General features: G+C 34.3%; 1 protein-coding gene across 11 annotated transcripts in view; it reads right to left on the reverse strand.

Annotated features, from left to right (window-relative positions):
- The window catches only part of LOC133844152 (rab11 family-interacting protein 3), a 52723-nt gene that overhangs the window by 11024 nt on the left and 18259 nt on the right, over positions 1–23440 (reverse strand). For 7 of the 11 annotated variants that reach the window (XM_062278017.1, XM_062278016.1, XM_062278015.1 and 4 more), the window contains 2 exons: positions 13807–13845; positions 13215–13329 (listed from right to left, as the gene is read on the reverse strand). In XM_062278017.1, coding sequence (XP_062134001.1) covers positions 13215–13329; positions 13807–13845 — 154 coding nt within the window. Of the gene's footprint in view, positions 1–3024; positions 3082–5013; positions 5269–13214; positions 13330–13806; positions 13846–21505; positions 21601–23440 lie in introns of those variants that run through there. The other 4 variants (XM_062278018.1, XM_062278012.1, XM_062278014.1 and 1 more) reach the window with 4 other exon arrangements.

Here is a 23440-nt window from a genome sequence, read left to right on the forward strand (position 1 = left end):
GCTGCTGCTTTTATGACCTGACCATTTATAAGCGATTCTTTGATCGGTGGCGTATGCGTGATATTTCAATGCAGACGCGTTTTATGATGCTCTCGCCTGCTCTATTGATTTGTGTAGCTGCATTTGATTTGCTTGCGGGCGATTTCACGATTTTAGACAATGGAAGCCAAGCTAATGATGCACCAAACCGAATGCCTTGGTTGGCGCCTGTCGTGAAAATGAATTTGTGATCAAACAAATTCATAATATTATATACAAAACTCTTAAGCAGCATAATGATGAGATTTTCTCAGATTTTAATAAATTTTTATTGCCATTGCGTGTTGCATATTGCGCCCCCACGCACACACAATGTCTGAGGGCAGCTTTTGAATGAATGTAAACTAAATTGAGCTGCTGTGAATGCTCTGAGGGGATTAGTCACAAAGAGTCATATAGTATTCCTGGGGGTTTAAAAAGGAGTATATATAGAGAAAGTCTGCTTAAAATATTCTTGAAACTATGGAGACTAGGAAGAGTATCAATGGAGTGTCTATGAAGTTCACATAAGGTTTCTGTGGCATATCCAATATGTTCATCAAAATGTTATCAGTAGAGAAAAATTGTTTAGAGGACACTGAGAAATCATTCTCTGAAGTATCTAAATACTGTTTGTATGGTAAATATTGTTTTTCGAGGTTACTAATAGAGAATAACTGTAGAGAATTGAAGAATTAAACTCACTACAGAGAAGACCTAAATGAAGTCTAACAATAATAATAGGAACTTTAATAGGACAAACTTTAAATTAATTTTAATAACTCTAAAAAGTCTTGATCATTTATGTGCAAATTATCTTTGAAGAACAGGAAATTGAATTTTTTTCATCTTGTCATACTCCCTCTAACGGCTTATCCCATTCAGTTTTAGTGAAGATAACTTCGCACTTAGAGCTACAAATGTCTGCATCAATTGAATGCCCCTTGAGAACGTGAATGGAGTTCACACTGTCATAATCTAGTTGTTCTACTTTCAAACGCCACGAAAAGTGTTGCAGGAAAGCAATTTAACCGCATTAAAACCCTAACAAGTTCATCCATTTTACACAAGCCACACATTTGAGCCAGTTTCCAAGTCAAGCCAAACCGAGCACATTGTCTGGCTGTGCACACACAACACACACAACACAACACATTTTCGCCATGTCCATTTGCCATTTGCCAAACGCCCACTCAGCCCTTTCAGAACATGGCCAAAACACACACAGACACAGAGACAATGGCTAACCTCGTTTCTCAAACTGTCTGTCAGGGCAAAACAAAAAGAAGAAAAAAAAGAGACACAGTCAGACAACAGCTGTTTGCTGTCACACTGATCTCTCACCTTGCCTCTTTGCATAATTTTCCAATGCAATTGCGAATGCAGAACAACAACGTGAATGAAGAGGAACATGGTAATAGAATAGGTAACTAAACTGTTTAGTAATCTACAGAAGTGGCAGCAGCATATGCTAAACTCAACTAAGCTCAACTTGGCAACTTGGTTCCCCTTTCATCTTCATCATTATGTAAGCATCAAGGGGAAGACTCAACAGAGCGTTAAATGATTCTCTGGCAAACTGCTCTTAAAAGACAATTACAATCGCCACTCAAGGAACATTCTACGCTTGTTTTCTTTTCTGTTTCTTTCAGTGTAATGAAAGCAGTTGGTCTTTATATTATTTTTCATGTCCAGATTGCTTCCCCCCTCAAAGCTTTGGGCATTGTTCTACGCTTCCAACTAGTTTCTAATTACGCTAAATTCAATGCTCTGCTGCTTTTCAGCCATGGAAAAAACATTGCTCGCATTATACACACAGTTCTACAGAGTTTGCCAGCTTATCAGTAGTCGACTCTATAGGTAAAGCGCCCTTGGCACTTCTAAGGTCAATTTTAGACACAGTCGGGGAATGATTGATAATGCTTTGGAAATTCGGTTTATTAGTATGCACAGACGCTGATTAGAAGCCGCTATAAGGTTGATTACAGCTAGGAAAAGTGTAGAGTGTGGTAAACGAAACAGATGATGGATTATTAGAGAGTAAATACAAAAATAAAAATAAACTAGGGTTGAAAAGGGCGTTGATACATGAAAAAGTTACAGAAATACACAAAAATTTCAAGTTGTTTATTTGTAAAATTAAAAGAGTCTTGTGTAAATCAACAAGAAGTGAGAAACAATATTACTATCAAAGTTTTTAAAAAAGAAAAAAAGATTTCTATTAACAATTTAAATAAATTACAAATTTCATTACATTTGCAATCAAATTGAAAACAAAGTTCGGTGAAAAACTATGAAAACTGTACAAATTATCACACAAAACTATTGCAAGGGAAAGACCAGCGCATAATTAACTCTGTTAAGTCAACTTTCTTTAGGCAGTTTTGTATATGTTTTTTTTAATTTATTTCATAAATTTACTGCTCATCTTCACTCAATAAATAACAACAGTAGCTAATGCAGCAGCAGAAACAGCAGCGGGATCAGCGGGAAAACTGAAGAAAATATCATTAGCTTTTCCACGGCGCATTTACATACAATTGCCTCTATACAAACTTATTGTTGTTGTTGCTGTCGAGTAGGGGAACTGGCCACTGTGATAGGAGGAAAGAGAGTCTTCGGGGGGATTGGGTTTGGTTGCTTTATAAAATAAGCAACTCATTAAATGCAAATTTCCTTTACAACAACACATTTTGTGTGTGTGCCGAACAAAAGAGCACTGCGCATATTTTTAAATCAATTTCGCTTTAGGATTTTCTTCACTTTATATTCCTTATTGTTATGGAATTTAAATTTGCATGTCAAGTGGAAACATATTTCCAAATTTCAATCACAAAACTTAAAAGATCACATTGAAATAGACATTCTAAGAGCAGCAGCCAAAAATATACAACACTTTGATCGTACATTTTGAAGTAGTTTGCATTAGTAATTTACTATTTATTTTGGTGTTTTGATTGGCACGCGAAAAATACCGAAAATCAAACAAAACAAAACAAAACAAACCCGAAAAGTCTCTCTGTTATTTCGACTCAAACACGCGAAACGCGAAAGTCAAACTGAATGCCAAATTCAGGGGCATTTTTATAAAGTAAACTATAGCAAATGCAAACTGAGAGAGTCAGCGATAAAGAGGAAAGAGAGCGCCTTTTGCTGAGAGCAACCCCCTGGCAGATCTTATAAATAGTCAAATGAAATAACAAAGAAATCAACGTCGATCTTCTCCCTCTGCTGGGGAGGAATTGAAAGCCAAAATGATGAGAGAGAGAGAGAGAGAGAGAGAGAGAGAGAGAGAGAGAGAGAGAGAGAGAGAGAGAGAGCAACTGGGGAACTTTGTGGAACTGGCCTTTCAATCAACAATTTGCCATATGTGCGCCATCAATGTACATTTACGTATACATCTTCGTACACTCGCCACATATGGTACAATATTCAGCGAGGGGTGTTCAAGGAATATAAGAAAATAATATATAAATGAACAATGCTTAAATTGAAGGATTATTTCATTACAAAAATCAAATGAATATTTATTTGTTTGTCTTAATAATAATAATCTCATATTTATTCTTCTACGATCGATATCTTTATAAAATAGATTCTTCTTACTAAGTTTTCGAGCCACCCTCTGTGAACTCGCACTCGCATAATTATGAGGCATTCCATACCCAAATGCGACTTCCCCTCGAACAAAAGCGCAAGTGAATAAGCACGGACTCAAACCATGTGAGCTCGCTCACTTAGTAACACCGCAACCGGGACAACACGCATACGGGCTCAACGATGGACACGCGCCGTCATCAGAGTAGAGGAGAAGTCTCTGCTCTCCCTCTCTCTCTCTTTCTCTCTCCCACTCTTTTCCGGTACGTGCGTGTCATGCGTCTGATGTCATATATAGTCAAAAGATGGAGAAGATTTCCCTCGGAGAGACTTTTGCTTATTGGCTTCTGGTTCCGGTTCTTCTTCTCTTTCTACGACGGTTGGTCGGTCGGTCGTTGTGCCGTTATAATGCCGACTACTAATTGACTGGCTAATGAAAATTTCTAACAAAATTAACGGCATGGAAAATGTTAAGAAGCGGAAAACGGGAAAACTATTCGTTTTCCCAATAAACTTGAAATTGTGCGTGATTCTTGTAAAGGTTCATGATTTATTTTCGTATGGTTTTTATAGTTGCCCCTCCCCAGCACTTACATATTTACTATAACATATAAAAAAAGGGGCTTGTTAATGCTAGAAACTTCCGTTTTTCGTAGCTGATGGTGTCAAGTACCGTTTTGAGTGGCTTATTCTTAACGAAAAGTCTGAAGATACGATCAAATCAAAAATAATAAATATTTATGGTACAAACATTTAATTTTTAAAATTTTCAGAAGTATTGTAATATAACTTTCTATTACTTTAATACTTTTGCTAGTTTTTATTACTACTTCAAAATAATTCGTATTGGAATTATTGTTTGGTTTATTTCAAATTATTTTTTATGTTTTTATTTCATTTTACATTTTTTTAATTCATTACTTTTGTATTTTTAGTTTTATTGAGTATTTTATAAAAAGCAATATTTAAATATAATCAAAGTTTTTAAGCTTGATTATATTTTTCTTAAATTTTATTGCAATCGGCCTATGCAGCCCCTTTTTATTCAACCACAAACTTCAATTTCAGATCAATCAAACTTTTGATAGCGTTGTTTTCGATTAGCCGGCTGAGTGGTCATAGGCCATAGACCGATGAATCGAGCCAAGACACGTAAGGCGTTTACAACAGACGCCGCAATTATCGTCGCTTTGTGGTCGTCTCAATTTTCATATTGAATAATCGCTTAATGAGCCGCACACACACACACACACATTTAGATTTATGCGAAACACCTGATAAGCGATCGATATGTGTTTCCGATAAACAACAATCGATAAATATTTGGTCAAATTAAATTTACACTTGGCACATTTTCCTTTTTGCACGAATATTTATTGCAAATTATTTAGCACCCACCACAGAAAGGTAAAAACAACAACATCGACAGCAGCTGCTGCAGTTGGCGTCTTTTGCATTTTCCGCACAAATACAAAAACAATAACACACGCTATCGAGCAAGCGAGCTAGCAAACGTGCTCAGTCAAACACGCAGAGAATAAACGAACAAGCGAGCAAGCGAGCGAGCGAGAGAGAGCGCAACTCCCCCAGCCAACGCGAGGCGGCCGTCTATTTCTTTTTTTTCCCGTTGTTATCGCTCTGTCCGTTGTGCACGCGGCAAGAGTTAAATGCAATCTGAGCGCAGAGCGAGCAAACGAACCACGAACCAAAAGCAAAAGCATAGCACATTGGCGTCGACGCCAGCAGCGACGCTAGCTACCAATGCTGGGCACAAGCTAACTTGTTGGGTGCCGTTGACGTCGCAGTCGACGTCGCAATTGCTTTGCTGTTATACTACGCGTAGTAGTCGCTGTCGTTGTAGTTGTAGTTGTGACTATGTAAGCAGCCGAAAAAGCGACTAATGCGACTTAGCAAGGGAAATTTGCAATGAAATTTCAACGTGGAAAAGGCTTAAGAATGTACAATGAATTAATCAAAATAATGAATGCGATTACAAGCTTGTTACGAACCAGCTGATTATGCAATAGAAGGAATAGTTATGTTTGATAGACATTTGTTTGGTCTGCGCTACTTAAGAAACCCGTTACTAAGCACCCTCAACTCGACCCTCTTAAGTGGGAAGTTCTATGAGGAGCGTCGTCGTCACAGCAACAACTCAAATAAACAAACTACATTTTGTACACAAACTCGACCGCAAAATAAAAATAAACACAACTATAAAAAAAACCGCAATTGCAGCTGCCACATGCAGACTATTTATATGCGAATATAGCTGGGATCGGTCGAAGCAGTATAAGGCGCATAATTAAATGCCAATTGTTTGACTAATCCAATGCAAACTAACAACAATTTCATAAGATCAACGAAACAAATATCATAAATTTGCATGAGTTTGCAGAGAGAGAGAGAGAAAAGTCAACTTAAAGCTCAATGTGTGTCACATGCAGATAAGCAAATGATAAAAAGTAGATAAGAAAAAGTTGCGAACAAGTTCTTCGACTCTTTTCTTTCTGGGTTATTATAATCGAGCTACTTCATTTTGTGCAAATTTGATCCGACCAAGTCGATTAACTAGTTCCATTCCATTTGATAAGATTAAAGCAACTCTATAAACTGAACTAGCTGTCGTAATACTCAGTAAACACATTACTTTTGCCCACTTAAGTGACTAAAACTAAGTGCAATCATCATCACTAGCTTCCTCCATCATTCTTCCACTGCTTCACAACCAATTCCTTTAATCGCAAATGCTGAAAATGTTCAGCGTGATTTCATTCGCACGTAGGACGTAATTGTTAACTCCCAGCGTCTCCTGTCTCATTATTTATAATAAATAATTTGCGCGATAAAAATACAAAACAAAAACAAAAACAAAAGCAACACCAAAGTTGGCGATTTTTTGGTGCGGCAAGTGCGCGAACTAGTTGACTATTAATGTAACGCCCGTTTGCCTTGTACAACCTTGCGAAAAGCAAAGCTAAAGCAAAGCAAAACTAAAGATTATCGCAGGAGTCGTCGCGAAGATACCCTATATAAGTAGTATATAGAATGGTCAACATTTATTGTTTTATATGCGCTTTTATGATCAGATAATGAATTCAATAAATTAGCTAGAGATTCCTAAAAGTTTCTAATAATTATAAATATAACAATACCCTTTATAAGAGGTATCTAGAATGGATTGAAATTAGGACATTTTTTATATTAAATGTAATTTACGATTAAATTATACATTCAATATAATACTAGATATTTCCATTAGCAAGAAAATATAAATCAATTAAGAATAGGACAACATTTTTCATTACGAAATTATACTTTCAATCAATCAAAATGGATTCTTAGAATTTTCTTTTATTTTCAAATGTAATAATATCCTATATAACTAGTATATAGAATGCACAACGTTTAATATTACAATCCTTTTAAATAAGAAAATTTATTTATAATATGGATATGGCTAGAGATTCTATTGTATACAATATACAATAACTAGAGATTCCTTTATAACTATAAAATAGTATAACAAAGTAATTCTTTTTTATATACAGATTGTAACATATTGAACATATGGTGTAATCTAAATAGAAAACTCCTCTTAAAAAAGATTTCAAAATAATAAACATATGATGCGATCTAAATGAAATTCGAACAATTTTGCACAGCAAAACGTAACAAGTTATTTTTCTCCAATTTATGGGGTATTAAAAGCGGCTTAAAACAGCTACAAGCAAAAGTCACAGTCGAAATCTGACGTAATAGGCAAACGGACAGACAGACGGACGGACAGACAGACGGACAGACAGACGGACAAACGAACAGCAGGCGTAGGATTTGAGTTGTTGTTGGTATTATTAATGCCACGCCCTAAGTTCGAGTGACGCCCCCCTGTGTGGGAAACCAACATAAACATTTTATGGCCAATTCTTTTTGCGATGTTTCGCAGCAGATAGGCAAACAGTTCTTTTGGGCCCGTAAGCTCGCAGGTGTTGAACTCATTGTCTCTCGCCCGGCAGAAAAGTTAGATAATAAACTTGCGGCATACGTAAATACTTTACTTTACTTACTACGCTCGTCTATAAACAGTTAGATATGTATTTGATTGTCTGTTGTTCTTGTCTTGCTTACCTGAAAGCAAAGTGGGAAAATGTACAAATTATTATCTGATAAACCATAAAGAAATGTCGAGAATATGTTGGTTTAGATTACAATAAATATTTGAAAGATTTGTAAGCAGCAGTAATTAATAAGCTGCATAAACGTATGGAAAGTACACCTAATGAATAGAGTAGTAATAACCGATCGTTAGCTAATAAAAAATAGCATAAAAACAATATTCAACACTAAAATCAAGTATACGCATTGTATAGTTTGATAGATAACTGTTGTAGTAAATTTTGTATCCATAGTTCATAAAAAGTAATTATAATGCAATATATGTGTTGATATCTTTTAGATCTCACAGATGATAATTAAAAATGTTAACTCCTTAAATAGAAAATGTATTTATTAATAAAGATTATATTTGATGCAACTTCGAAATAAAAACTTCACTAACTACACAACTAACATTTTTAAAACAGACTATAAAACCTTGTCTTTTGACTGTTATTATTGTAATCTTCTTTTTTCTTTAATCTTCCCTTTTACACTTAACTACAACCTCCTGAATCAGAAAATTAACATAAGTGTTTATTAATTAAAGATTATATTTAAAGCTATAACAACTTCAAAAGAAACTTTCCCAACTACCATATTTAAAATTTGTCAAAACTTGTCGTTCAGTTTCAACATATATTGAATATTATTAATATAATTTGATTAACGATTTTCCCTTTTAAATTTTTTTTTTAAATTTAACTATACCCTCCTGAATCACAAAATGAGCATTTGTATTAAATATATATAATATAAATATATATAATAAAATAAAGATTGTATTTGAAGCAATAACAACTTAAAAAGAATCTTCTTCAACTAATTTATTTAAAAGTATCTATTAAGAGTCTATTATCTATCACTTTTAACCTTTATTGTCTCATATTACTTGTATTTTAATCTTTTAAACTAATTTCCTTTTCCTACTTACTAATATATTTGTATTTATTAAATAAAGATTACTATATATTAAAGTCAATAAAAAGACACATCGAAAAAACTTCACCTTACATATTTAAAAGAGGTAATAAAACCTTATCTATCAGTTCCTAACTATATTGTCCCTTATTATTTCAATCTTTTTAAGCAAATTTCCCTTTTCCCGCTTGACACTTAAACGTTTTGCTAAGCGCATAATTCGAAAATTGTGATAGATTGTAAGTCGCATTTGCATTAATTATAATAATTGCAACAGTTTATGCCACAATTTGTTGCGTCTGGCGACGCGTGGGTTGCGCTTCGCTTTGTTTCTCAGCTCAGCTCAGTTCAGCTGAGTGTTTCAGTTTCAGTTTAAGTTTTCTGGGTCATCGCAACATTTGGGTTAAAAATCGATTTTCGTTTATGATTTTTACTGTTTCGTCTGTTTCGCTGTCTCCCATCCATTTGTCTTCTTTTTCCACATTTTGCCTTATGCTTCGCCTTCTGTGTACTATGGACTTTGTGTTGAGTGTTGTATGTGGGCAGCAGGTGCCAGAAAATTGTTTAATCGATATGATGGAAGAGCAAGCAATTTGTTGTTGTCCTATTATACTAGATACATTTGACTTGCTGTTAATGGATCGATCTGCGAGCATACCATGAAAAATAGGCCTTTTTAAGGGGGTTAACTAGAGACACATGGAAATGTTGGAATGACAGCGAAAAGTAAGCAAGATTTTCAAATACAATCTAACGAAGAATTTCTATAGAAAATTTTAAACATTAAATTGAAGAAATTTTTATCAGTAGTACATTTTATTTGTATAAGGATATAACAAATGGTTCCTTAAATAAAGAATGAAGTAGTAAAGATATGATAAAGATTTTCACTTAATTAGGAAAATTTAATACCTTTGAATACAAACAAAATTAACAAAAATGTTTGTAAAAAATCAGTGAAACATTTCTTCTTTCAGAACAAAAAAATTCCTACTTAAATTAGAAAAGCTTCAATTACTTTCCTTGTACTTTTCTTGACCCACTCAAAACATCATAAAGCATTTTAACAAGCTGTGAAACTTTTCACACTTTTCACCTTCAGGGAAACCCGATCAAAAAGTTTTCTTTTTGAGGGTTTTTTGGACTTTTCCAATCTTTTTCCTATACCACGTATTATCTTCTGTACGCTTGTGCCTAATTGTCAATGCTCTGATTGCCTCGGTGCCAACAAGAAAGTGAAAAGCAAGAGATGAAAATGGAATAGAAAAGAACCTCAAAAGGTGTGTTAAGCCCGTTGGACGCATTTAATTAGCTAAGGTCAGTTGGGTTCGGGGTTCGGCCTGGAACAGACACTTGAGGAAGTAACTAAGAAAAAAAAAAGAAACAGTGACTTTTATAGTGCATTCAATTGCATAAGCAAAGCTCCCCTCGAGCTCTATGTCTATGTCTGAAGTATCTGTCAGATCGGCTCCCACAACTCTTCCCAGACACGTCGCCAGATTACCATCTGTGTCACAAGTTTGAGAGTGTCTGAGAAGGGGAAGACTCGAGGGGAAGCGGCGACGCACTTATGCAATTATAACTGTAGGCATTCGAGTATGTTAAACCGACAAAAGACAATGGCAATTGCAATTTGTTCAATTGTCGAGAGAGAGAGAGAGAGAGATCTTTCGGCATTTAAGTGGAGTACGAGTATCTGAGAGACTTTGAGTATTGCTCTTGCAGCAAAGATGACGACACCAAGTTGCAACACGCAATTTCTCAATTTATCCGCAGGAAAATACAAACACACAAATGCATAGAAAGTTGAGGGATTTATGGTGTAGAAACTAAAGCGGATGCTAACACTTTGTAAACATTAAATCGAGTTCTTAAATTTTATACACTTTTTAATTAATCTTTTTTTTAAGGTAACTTGAAATTTTCAGTCTAATCCGATCAAAAATGGAGAAGATGCTAAGAAAAAGTTGAAGGAACTACGTTTCAAAGCTGTTGTGGTGCGTGTCTCGCTTGCTGGCGGTTTGTGTCTGAGCTAAGCAAATTTAATTACAACAATTTGAAGATCTCTAGACCTAGTTCTAGTTTTCAGAGATTGTTTTTCCCCTTGTTCTTAACAATTAAACACGAACTACAACTGCAATTGAAACTGCTTTTCCCGTCATCTCGCTGCAGATTTTCCTTTTTCTTTTTTTTCTTATTTTGCATGTCGCATTTCCTTATCAATTAATTGCTTTTGCCCTGCTTTTCGCTCATTTTGTATGCAACGCCAACGTTTCACACAACAATCAACGACGCCCTTCAATCGCCGCACATTTCGCATTGCAAATGATCTGACTTGCCACTTGCCACTTGCCACATGCCGCACGCCACTTGCCACTTGCCACCTTTTGCTTCGGTCCTGAGTGCCTGGCATTTCCGTTTCCCGCTTGGCCTGTTGCATAAAAGAACAATCAAAGGTCTTCAAATGATTCGTACGTGATATTTTTGCGTAAAATTTTTGCCATTTTCTGTTGTTGTTGTTGTCGATGTTTCTGTTTTTGTTTTCTTATTTTTTCCTGCGTTTTGGAATTTTCCTCACTTCAGGTGCAAGTGAACACCTTTCATTTTCCATTCACCACAGCTCTTAAATGATTGTTGTTGTTGCCACTGCACTTACTCCTTTTATTTTGCTTTTCGAAAATTTACAAATAATTACATGCAACAGCAGCCCGTCGACGATAAAAAATCCATTTACAATTTACACCTGTCGCCAGATACTCGACAAAAAAAAAAAAGAAAGAAAATTTGCATAACAACAGAATTCCTTTTATGGAACATTCGAATTCTCTCGACAATTACAAATTCCTGCCGGATATCTGTCCCCCTTCCCCCAAGACAATTTTGGTAGTTAAATTCAACGCAGTGCCAAAAATTGATGCAACAAAATTGTTTATTTGGTTACATCCGTTTAACTGTCTGGCTATCGGCGCTTAAATCTCAGTGACTAAAAGAGCTGAAGTTGGTAAATTTGTTGGCAATAATCATATTATTAAAATGCAGTTCAAGATTCTTTTAAAAGTTATTTTTCATTAGTAAAAAAATTCCAAAAAATGTTGAAATTGCTTTAGTCGATATTTTTCAACATATTTTTGTTTGTTATGAGAACATAATTAATATTATATCACTTTTACATCTAAATAAAAGTATCCTAAATTCATTAAAGGATTCTTTTGCAACTAAATTTTGTTTGGCAAAAAAGTCTAAAAATATAGAAACTGCTTTAAGCGATATTTTTCTACATGCTTTTATTCATTATGACAACATTATCCAGATCTTAACTTCACTTTTAAATCTAAATAAAAGCGTTTAAAATGCATTTAAGCATTGTTTTGCAACATAATTTTGTATGCTACAAAACAATATAAAAATGTTAAAATAGTTAAAATGTATTACGACCACATTAAAAAAAAGGTTAGCTTTACTTTCGAGTCCAATCAAAAACGTTAAAAAATTGATTACTTTGCCATTTGTCAAACATATTTATTAACGACACATAAATGCAAATGGGAAAGCTGAAATGTACACGAACATTCGATCACTTAATGATCGCAAATCAATAGTCGAATATAATCAGTTAAGGAGGAAGAAGTAAAGCCACAGTCAATGCAATGACGACCTCATTGGCACCAAGTTTGAGTGAGCGAGCAGCGGGCTAAGTAATTGGCAAGTCGCGTCTTAACTTCACTTCTCTTCACTTGACTTCACTTCACTTCAGCTTTAGCTGGCCAGAAATGCAATTCAAGTCAATTTCAATGACCTTGGGGCGTCGTTGCACTCGCTGCGAATTCGAATCTCTTTCCTTTTTCGGTATTTGGCCAATTTTCATGCCATCATTTTATATAATAACGAGGCAAAACAGGAGAGCTAACTGAAGAGGAGAGTGCAACCCACACCAAATAAAGAGTTTCACCTGCCTGCCACCTAACCACGAATTGTGTGCAGTTAAAACAATCAAAGACAAAGACTCCGACGAGAGGGAAAACATGTTTTTCTGTGACTTTGTAGCGGGCGAATTTCAAGTGAAAATACACTTTTCCAGCTACCATGTTGAACACGAAAAAAACAAGCAAACTGAATTGCGGCGACGTTGACTGAATTGGAATTTGGTCATTAATGAATTGGCCAAAATTGACTGCCAAATCGGTAGCCTAAATGTGTCTTCAATATGTCAATTTGTCAACGCTTTTGTCATCGCTGGTCAAGTGCAATTTTTGCGTTTCATCGGCATCAGATTTCGTTATCGATTTCAAAGAGACATTGAAATCTACCGAATACCCATGATTTTTAAGACCAATCATGCAAGAGTCTGCGAATTATGACATTGCAAATTTTTCAGATCGTGTTCGCGGAACGGATTCCCGCATTTTTGTAACGATTTGTGCAAGAGAAGTTGCAAAAGCGAAGAGAGAATGAGACAGGGATAGTGGGAGAGCAAACTAGAGAAGAAAATATCTAAGTCTGACAGTTATATAAAGTCGACTTACCCGATAATCGTAATCATGACGATTCTCCAAGCTTATGTCGCTGTACATGTCTTCAGTTGTATCACAGTTGGAACTACGGCCCGAGGAGTTGAAGCTCGATGATCTGTAAAGTTGGCTGCAAAGTAAAAATAAAACATTTAAATACCAATTCAATTAACACATTCAATTGAAGCCATTAATTAACGTTACTTCAGTAATTTTAGCACAACTTGTGTCTATTGTGAACTTGCTGATACTAACAGTGGTTGGTGTCTGCGCTAACTCGACGAAAAAGGTTGCGAACGCCGCAGCACAGACAGCAACCATACAAAGCCTAAGCACAGACATCAACCGCACACAGCCTAAGCGCAGACACAATCCACAAACAAGACAATTTCAAACTGTGGAATGCAATGCAGCGCAGTGCGCACCGAACTGTGTTTAGCCAAGACACTGATATTTGAGAACCGCAGTTGATGTAAAACTGTGACTACAAAACTGTTACAGTGAGTTTAATGGAATTAACTAACGTTTGAGTATTACTTAAGCGAATATATTAACACTGTAACACTAATAACTGTTAAATTTGATAATATATTTGTTTAAAACTCACCTGGCTAAGGCATTGGAACTTATCTGCCTGCGGCCGGAACTGTAATGAAAGCGATAAAAATAAAAAGTTAGTTTAACGACGAAATAAATCGGATATTTAGAGAATCAAGTGTGCTCTTGCTTAAAAGAGTGCCCTTCAAGATGAAGCCAAAGCAAAGAAATTTCTATAGATTGATTGTGCCTTAAAGCAACTGCAAATAAACTATCTGGCATTGAATAAAGAGCAAAAGACAACGAAAAAACGACAACAACAAAAAACGACAAACACGTGATAAACAAATAAAGAAAAAAAACAACATCAACAAAAACAAAAGGGAAAACAATAGCCACCCACGCGAGCGATTGACGCCTTTGCCTAGGCACACAGCAAAGTCAAAGAGAAACAGGTAAAAAGAAATACCAACAACAATGGCAACAAAACAACAATAGCAAGAAAATGCAGCCAAGAAATTGTAACAGCAATATAATTGAGACGAAAATAACTAAAATTAAGTTGTAAAAGAGAAAAAGCAAGACATGGAAAATGTGTAAAGTGCATTTAGAGAAAATGTGTCAAACGGGAAAATGAAAATAAATGTGGAAATATTTTGCATTTTCAGGTGTTTTGGGTGAAACTCATCAAGTGTGAAATGGGTGCAGTCAACAAAATGCTTAGATAAATAAAATGTTGAATGAACTATCTTTCTCTCTCTCTTACTAACGTCTTTGAGACCAATCCCTCATGTAACAGCGCTTCTCAAACTGTGTAGTTTGCAAAACACGTGAACAGCACTTTTGTTATTGTTGATTTGTTGTTATTTTACCTGCTGCGGTTTGTTTAAACAGAGAACATATGGAAAACTCATGGAAAATATTCAATTTTCCGCCTGTGCATTTCTGTAGATAAGCAAAGCCGCAAAGCGGCAAATCAGTTTTTGCACTCTAATTGAATTAGAAAATCAACGCAAAAATGTTTGCCAAAATAAAACCCAACAACCTCAACCGCAGACTAACATAAAATAAGATATATATATATACATATATATATAGAGTAGATCTTGCTTATAATGGGGGGCTGTGGCTCAGCCTTAGCTGCAGCCTCTCTCTCTCTCTCCCCCCCTTACTTTTCCCCTAACAACTTCGACCAAGAGTGAACTCATTAACCCACTTTGTTGTTTTTGTTGTTGTTGCTGCGCTAGAAATATAATAAAATACAAAAAAAAATATGTCTCATCTGGTTTATGACTTATTTTTAGCAACAACATAAAGTGTACAAGACCAGCACTACTCACAACAACAACAACCACAGCAACAACAAAAATAATCGTGGCAACAGCAGCCACAACAAGTATAAAAAGCAATTCATTCAAATTAGCAAGGTTTTTTGCCAAGCTGGAGACACAGATAACAATTTATAAAAATAAAAAATAGATAAACTAAATTTGTATAAAAATATGTGAATTGATGAATAAGATGAAAAACATAATTAAATATTAAATTGAGTAAAATATATAGTTATGCCAATGAAAATAATTAAATTGCATAAAGTCCAAAATGTATAATTAATAAACTAGAAAAATTAAATTAAATGAATGAGTTAAAAATAATAATTAAATTGCATAAACTCAAAAATTAATAAATAATAAACTTGAAACATTAAATTTAATTGCATAAACTACCAAAATATATAATAAATAAATTTTAAAAATTAAATCAAATGAATGAAAATAATAATTAAATTGCAAAAACTCTAAAATGTATAATTAGGAAATCTACAAAATTAAATTAAATGAAATGAATGAAAATAATAATTAAATTGCATAAACTCCAAAATGAATAAATTATAAACTTGAAAAATTCAATTAAATTGCATAAACTTCAAAATGAATAATAAATAAACTTGAAAAATAAAGGCACTTTGCATCAAAATAATAATAATGAATAATTATCAATAACTGAACTAAATTATACTTCACAACACAAATTAAAGTACACACAAAAACATTATGGAAGATAAATGCAAATAAAACAAAATAAAACAGCATATTAACAAATTTAAAAAATCATAATAAACAACAATATTGTTGTACTGTTTTTTGTAGTTTCCGTCAAAATTGGCAATCGCGCATTTTTGTGCGAAGTGTTCGAGCCGAACAACAATTTTAATGTGCCACACAAAGTTGCGCAATTTGAGCAACAATTTTCAGCATAATCAACGGAAAAACTAGTGGCGGAAAAACCAAAAATTCGCAGCTACGTGGCGAATGCGAATACCCTTATAAAACGGGAAATTAAAGGAATAAAAAAGATCTAGTTTATAAATAAAAATATTTCGTATTATAAATTTAGATTAATTTAAATTTGTTCTTCATTAATGTGTGTTTTGCTTGTGTATTCGTCTATACCCTATTCAATTATAAATAGAGTATAAATAACAACTGCAAATCGTCATCGAAAATGGGAATAAAATACACGTAAAATACTTATACTTGAGCTGTGCGGTTGGCTTTGAGTTTTGCTTTTGCTTTGGTTCACAGCGCTTGGCATTTTATTGATGCAAATTGAAATTGGCATTAAATCGCAACGAAATGTGGCAGGTGGCAGGTGCAAATCAAAGTGCTCTCGACGCGGCATTAGAATGTGGCACAGTTGCACGACACAAGACAACATGCAACATCATCATCTACTATATAAACCAGCCGGCCACAAATTACAAAATGTCGAAAATAAAACCGGCTACAAAAAAAGGCAGCAGAAATAAATTTATCATTTGGTTGTTTAACAACTTTTCAATGCGTAGAAAATTTGATATCGCAAAACAAAAAATTATATATTCGTGCATTAAAATGAAACAACGAATAGCACAAAAACTGACAGTTAATTATAAAAACGATCAAGGTAATGACATGTAATCAACAAAAAAAAAAAAAACTGTTTAAACAAATTATGATTGAGGTCGCATTTGGTTTAACTGCCTTTTTTATATACATTTATATTTTTTCTACTCGCTATCGATAGAAATTGTTGCTGGCATTTGGACAGCTGTGGCACCTACATTCATACATTCATACAAACACACTCACACTCACATTCAAATTCATACATATTCAAACAAGCAGAAGTAGGTGACCTTCGCTTCAAAATAATATTCGGGTTCTGCTCGTTTTTAGAAACACTTTGGAACACACACGCTCGAATTGCAGTTAATTGAAACACGCCGGCCGGAAATTACGGCAGACTGTTTTTTATGTTTTTTATTTCACATTACGATACTCTGCAATTAAATACGAGATGCCCTTTCGGTGTTGCTCAATCGCCATCTCCCTCGCATTGTTTCCCGCTCGCACTCGGTCTTTCTTCTCTTCATTATTTTTCCCTGTTTTTTTTGTTGTACTTTTATTTTGTCACATGTATTTAGCAAGAAGTTCTTAATGATCTACGGTAATCATTTAATGACCTATAAGATTTAACATGCTCTTAAATAAAACTTTTAATATACTCTTTCTTTGGAAGTATAATCAACCAAATACATACTACATAGAGTTTCTTGCAATTAAATATATTAGTATTATATTCTACCATATATCTATCTTTTTCATGAACTTTTCATATTACTTTGCCCCAACTTCTATGACTTTTGTTTGTTTTATTTATGTAATATTTTATTGACACGGAAGTAATGTTGTTGACTGCCTTAAACTTGAACTTTTTTGAGTTAAATTTGCAACCCATCCCATTTTATATCTCTAAATAGAGAATTTAGTATAATATACTTTATACCTTATATATTATATATGTATATATACCATAATATACCTTATATATACCGTAATATACCATATATACTTCATATACCATATATACCTCATAAAATATTTAAAACTGCCTATATTTATATATTATATTTTTATAAATGATTATTTTAAATGTATACGTATATTTAAAATAATATTTACTATATTCTCTGCTCTTTGTCCCCTCACAATATGCCGTAATTGCATCAGCTATTATTTAAAAGGAAGTACTTAACTACGTAGGTACGCTCTTGTCTTCCTTTGTCTGAATTTTTTCCTAGAAGTTCCCCCCACTTTATCGTTTAATCACCTCTCTCGGCACCCTCAGGCAGCGCATTCAACCTGAGCTCAGCCCTTGCAAGGAGTTTTGCAGTTCTCAGCCATCAAAGTGACAGTCGAAGAAGAGACACCGGTACAGGTCACACACACACCTGTTGAATGAATGTTTCTCTTCTCTACTCTTCTCGCTCCCTAAAAGCTGCGAGGCGCACGCTCAATTGCTGTGACTGCCCTTTCCCTCCCTACAGCTCCCTTCTGCCAACGTTCCGCTTGGTTTACGGTTGAGAATTTTGTTTGGTTTAGCAAAAGGGTAAATATATGTATATGTATGGAAAAGCTTGCAAAAGTCGTGTGTGTGGAGTGAATAGAAATTCATTACAATTTTTATATAAGTTTTATATTCTTTGTTCAGTCAATGACATAACTAGTGGCTTGACTATAGAAGCGAGTTCGTTGCTCCTTTCTATCGAGTGCTAACTGTATAGTGTGATGCTCTATTCAAATGCGATGGAGCTTTTTATCAAAAGGGATTAAATTGAAATATTTGTTTCTAGTTGTATATTTGGATTATTGAATAGAATACATGGGATATAGAATAAAATACCATATATGCAATATATACCACATATACCATATATGTCATATATGCCATATATACTATATATACCACATATACCGCATATACCACATATACCGTATATACCACACATGCCATATATACCATATATACCACATTTACCGTATATACCACACATACCATATATATCATATGTACTGCATATACCGTATATACCACATATACCACTCAAATATCATATATACTAAGTCACGGTTTATAATGAGTCTCAAAACATCTCTTTCAATTCTCCGATTCTGTGCGATTTCTAGAAATATTTCCATCAATACAGCCACTCGATTCACAACTTTCTTTTCATTAGCAACTTCCACTTGTTTCCCACAAAACTTTGCTTAGGGAAATACAATTAAAAAAAAGTCGCTTTGCTAGTTGAATTTCGGAATGCGGAGAAATGACAATAAGAAACGTTATAAAATGAGTTTTTCACCCATTGAAGTTTTTCCCGAAAACACAAAATAAATTAAACGGTACCAAGAGCACATTAAAAATGCCATAATACCATTAAAAAAATAGTCGCGTTTCCCAGGGCATTTAATGAGCAGGTTTCGAGCGGACTTGAAAGGTGTGTTTAGAGTGACCATCCTTTGGTAATACTTCACAAAAAAAAAAGAAGTAACTGTTTACTCACATACTTGAGGCATCGAGGCGTTTCATTTGAAACTACTTTGTGAAGTGCAAACAAACGCAATTTGCAAATATTATTCGAGTAAATGTGGGTCAATTTATAGAGTAGATACTACTTAGCATTGGGCCCCGCCTAATATGCTTAGTCAAGTGTTCGGGGTTTTGCATAATTTGCCATTTGATTGATTGACTCGCAGCGCAGCCACAAAAAAAATATGAAACATAAATATAAGACGAGGTATAATGCAAAATAAAAGAAGAAATATCCAAGGGAAAAAAAGTAAAGTTCCATTGTCTGTGTGTTGAATTTTAAGCAGACAACCACAACGAAGTTCAAGAAACTCACAACTTTGGCTGATTATTTAATTTGTTGCTGTCTCGACGCCTACCGCGACCCCGCCTCTCCTCTCCTCTCCACCGACTCCTTACCAGGGTAAGCTTTATAGCTGAAGAGGTAATCGTAATCATTAAAACTTTCGGTTGAGTTTGCTTTGACTGTCGGTCGCACGTTTTGACTGCTTTGACTTTTACCTGAATCGCAACAGGTATTAACAAGTGCGTCAAACTGGTAACAATATTTACAAATACTTCACTGGAAGAGGGGATAGAAGAGCAAGGGGAATGCTGGCAAATAGTGTTGAGGCCAGTGGAGTAGAGCTAGTGAAACGCGACCCTTTGTCAGCTGACATGAAGCGCAGTAAAGTCTAATTAACAGCAGGTTGTTAAAATACGCAAATGACGGCACTTTGACAATGTTCCTAACAATTATTATATGTGGGGGAGCAGACGTTACCGAACTTATAAAACGAGTGTGACAATGTGTGAGATAAATCACAGCAACTACGCGCGAGTAGAGAACGATGATCTTAAGTAAATAGAGTTGAGAAAAATACGAATATATAGACTATATTTTGATATACTACTATTGCTGCATACTACAGTACTATTTGATATACTGCAGTATTTTTATATACTGTATAACAACAATTCTAAATTATTCTAAATCTATACAAACAGAAATCATTCTCTATGACTTAAATGGGATATACTAATAATAATTATTATCTAATATATTCCATTAAAATATAGACAAACCTTTGTTTGATATACTACAGTATTTTTATATACCATATAGCAACAAAATACTAAGTTCTTAAAATCTATACAAACACAAATCATTCTCTTTGTAATCATATTTATTGTCTAATATATTCCATTGAAAAATAGACAAATCTTCTCTTGATATAACTACAGTATTTTTATATAACATATAACAACAAATTATTAAGTTCTTGATTTCTATACTAAAGTATTTTTATATACTCTATACCAATAAAATTCTAATGCTTTAGTTCTATACAAACAGAAATCATTCACTACATTTTCAATTGAATATACTAATCACATTTATTGTCTTTTATATATTCCATTGAAAAACATGATTAATGACTTATAAATAGGGTTAATCTTGATATATCTTCCGCATTCAAACTAACACACGATCTATTCAGTTATATAATTATATATGTATGAAAAAAGCATGCTCCAAAGAATACAAAAATTATATAAACAGCTAAAAACCAAAAATGCAAAAGCATAACTACATAATGTCATACACAATGACTTTTATATTTATTGATAGATTGGCAAATGATTGCTTCATTTATCATAGTTAAGCAGCTAACCAAACGTTTTTCTTACCTAAGATTATTAAGCTATTAAAACGGTTATTTTCTAGTTAATGTCTTTAAGACATATTTCTAAAATTTTATAAGAATCGTTAGACTAAGACTTTGAGTTTGGACTTTAATTAAATATGGTAAGTTTTCACTGCTTATCATGTTATTATAATCAGCCTAAGGAGATTGCGAAAGGTTTTTTTCTTTATAGTAAAAGATGCGACACTTTTTAAATGCTTATAGGAATATTGACTTCTTTGTATTAATATATTTCTGTGCTTCAGAAAGTCTCTATAGATATATATGTTAGACTTTTCTTTCAATAATATATTTGAGTCTTTCAGAAAGTTGTCATGCTACGTTTACGACGAAGGGAAAATCCATTGAAATACTTAATGCTCGGGTCAAGACAAATTCGCGATTGTTGCGATTTCCAAAGAAATACTGTGATCTAGGTAGGAGTCTCGAGCTGACTCACAGAGCCACACAATTGTTTACAGAAGCGAAAGTGTGTTTATTGTTATGTGGGTGTGATGAATGTGAATGTGTGTGTGTGTGTGTGAGGGCGTTGATGGGCGTGTCGCTTAGCTTTCGAGTTTCTTAAGAATTAGCAGACATTTCAACAATGCTTTACATGACATTTAGGTGCAACAACAAATAACCACAACTAGAACAACATTCAACGAGATTATCGTCAAGTATACGCACATTTTTCTCAAATGACTGCGGTCATAAGGAAAATACTCAAAATATTCATCATCCATATGTGATTGTGTAGCCTTCTTCGTATTTGATTGTTCATTTAATTTGGTTTTATCTTTGCGATTAACTCATTTGCTTATCGTCTTGGCCATTGGCCGCATTGCACGTCATTCAAATGGCCTTTTCTCAGATAAGATAAGTTTGTTAAGAAATTGTTTACAAAGAAACTTCATTGAATTATCTCTGTTTCCACTTAACTTAAGACGTTTACACTGGACTGCGTTAAGTGGCTTCACACTGCACAACAGGACACTTTATAAGACACTTTGCACTTCCTTGTTAAAGATTTTTATGCAACGTCAATTTATTTCGATCATTTAGTTGATGTACATCCCATTTACACATGCTTGCAACATTTTTCAGCGTTTTTTTTTCCTACAACATTTTCAGCACTTTTGAAGCTCAGTTTTGTGTTCGATTTTACACTTTCGCAAGAGGCCACGCTTCACTTTTCATTACAAATCAACTACAACACGAACACGAACAACAACTACAACAATAGACAATTGCATTTGTAGCCCCTCTGTGTCTGTGATTTATGGCTAATATTTCATAGACACGCGTTTTTCTTCATTGCAGCTTTTCTTAGCTCTGATAACGTCGTTAAATGCCCCCATCCGAAAGCGAAAATGAAAACTGAAAATCGACATCCAACAACCAACAACCGACAACCGAAAAAAGTGAGTAAAAGCAAAAGCAGAAACAAAAAAACAATAGAAAATCAAATGCGATCACAGTCTGTCTGCCGTTGCTCTTCCTTCAACGCCTTTTGATCAACTACCAATGAAATTGTGCACCAACTGTTAACCGACTTTTATGGCTGCTTAAGTGTAATTAAGGCTATAAAACGATTTGATTTTGATTGATGCATTGCGCGCTCTCTCACAAAGGGTGTGCAATAAACACAACCACAGACACACAGACACAGTCACACACACACAGATACACATACACATTGATGCACTTAGTGTTAGGAAATGAGAAGTCTTCGCTGTCTGCTGCGGTCTTCTCTTTTTAATAGATCTTATGGACGGCCACGTCGAATTGATGATTGCAGTTCTTCGATTATTCAACTGTTTAGTTTGTAATTAATCAAGTGAATATACTTTTGAAGCACAAGATACTCTTAAGTTACGGATTGATTGCATTTTGAATTGCATTATAATACGATTAAAATGTTAAATTGATAACAACACATATTTAAATTGTTTAATTTTTTGTTTAAACTGCAAATTCTTCAAAATCTTTTAGTTATTTATTTTATTATATGAATTCACATATTATTTTATTTATTTTTAAGTTGTTAAACTGTAGAAACTTGTCTGCTTTCTTATTTCGCATTATTCTACTAAATTTTAGCTGCAAATATTATTAAGGAAAAATTTGCATCGCTTTCAAGTTTTTTTAAGACTTTACAAAACACATTTGAAAGGGTATCGACAGCCACACAATTATGGTGAGTATAAGAATTTTCGTGAGTGTTTTGATTTGGTTTTTTGTATTTCTTGATTTCAATGTTGATGTAAGACATTGCAACGCGTGCAACAAAAGGGCGTGGGCAACACATTTTTGACCACGTGTGTGTGTGTGTGTGTGAGTGAAGACATGTCAGAGACAGAGGTGTGTGTGTTGTCTATATGATTGAGTGTGTGCTGCTGCTGCTGCTGCTTTGCTGCTTTGCTGTGCGAGTCTCTCTGTAGGCATGTGCAACAATGACTCTCAGCCTCGTCAGTTTCGGCCCGTTCGTCAGTTGTTGACGCTTGTTGCAGTCATTAAGGCGTGACGCCGTAAATTACCAAAGTGTAAGCAACAGCTACAGCAACAATAACAACAACAGTAGCTACGACACCAACAACAAGCACTTAAAACAATAACTCGTTG

This window comes from Drosophila sulfurigaster, chromosome 3 (genome assembly GCF_023558435.1).
Source record: "Drosophila sulfurigaster albostrigata strain 15112-1811.04 chromosome 3, ASM2355843v2, whole genome shotgun sequence".
Classification (NCBI taxonomy): Eukaryota; Metazoa; Arthropoda; class Insecta; order Diptera; family Drosophilidae; genus Drosophila; species Drosophila sulfurigaster.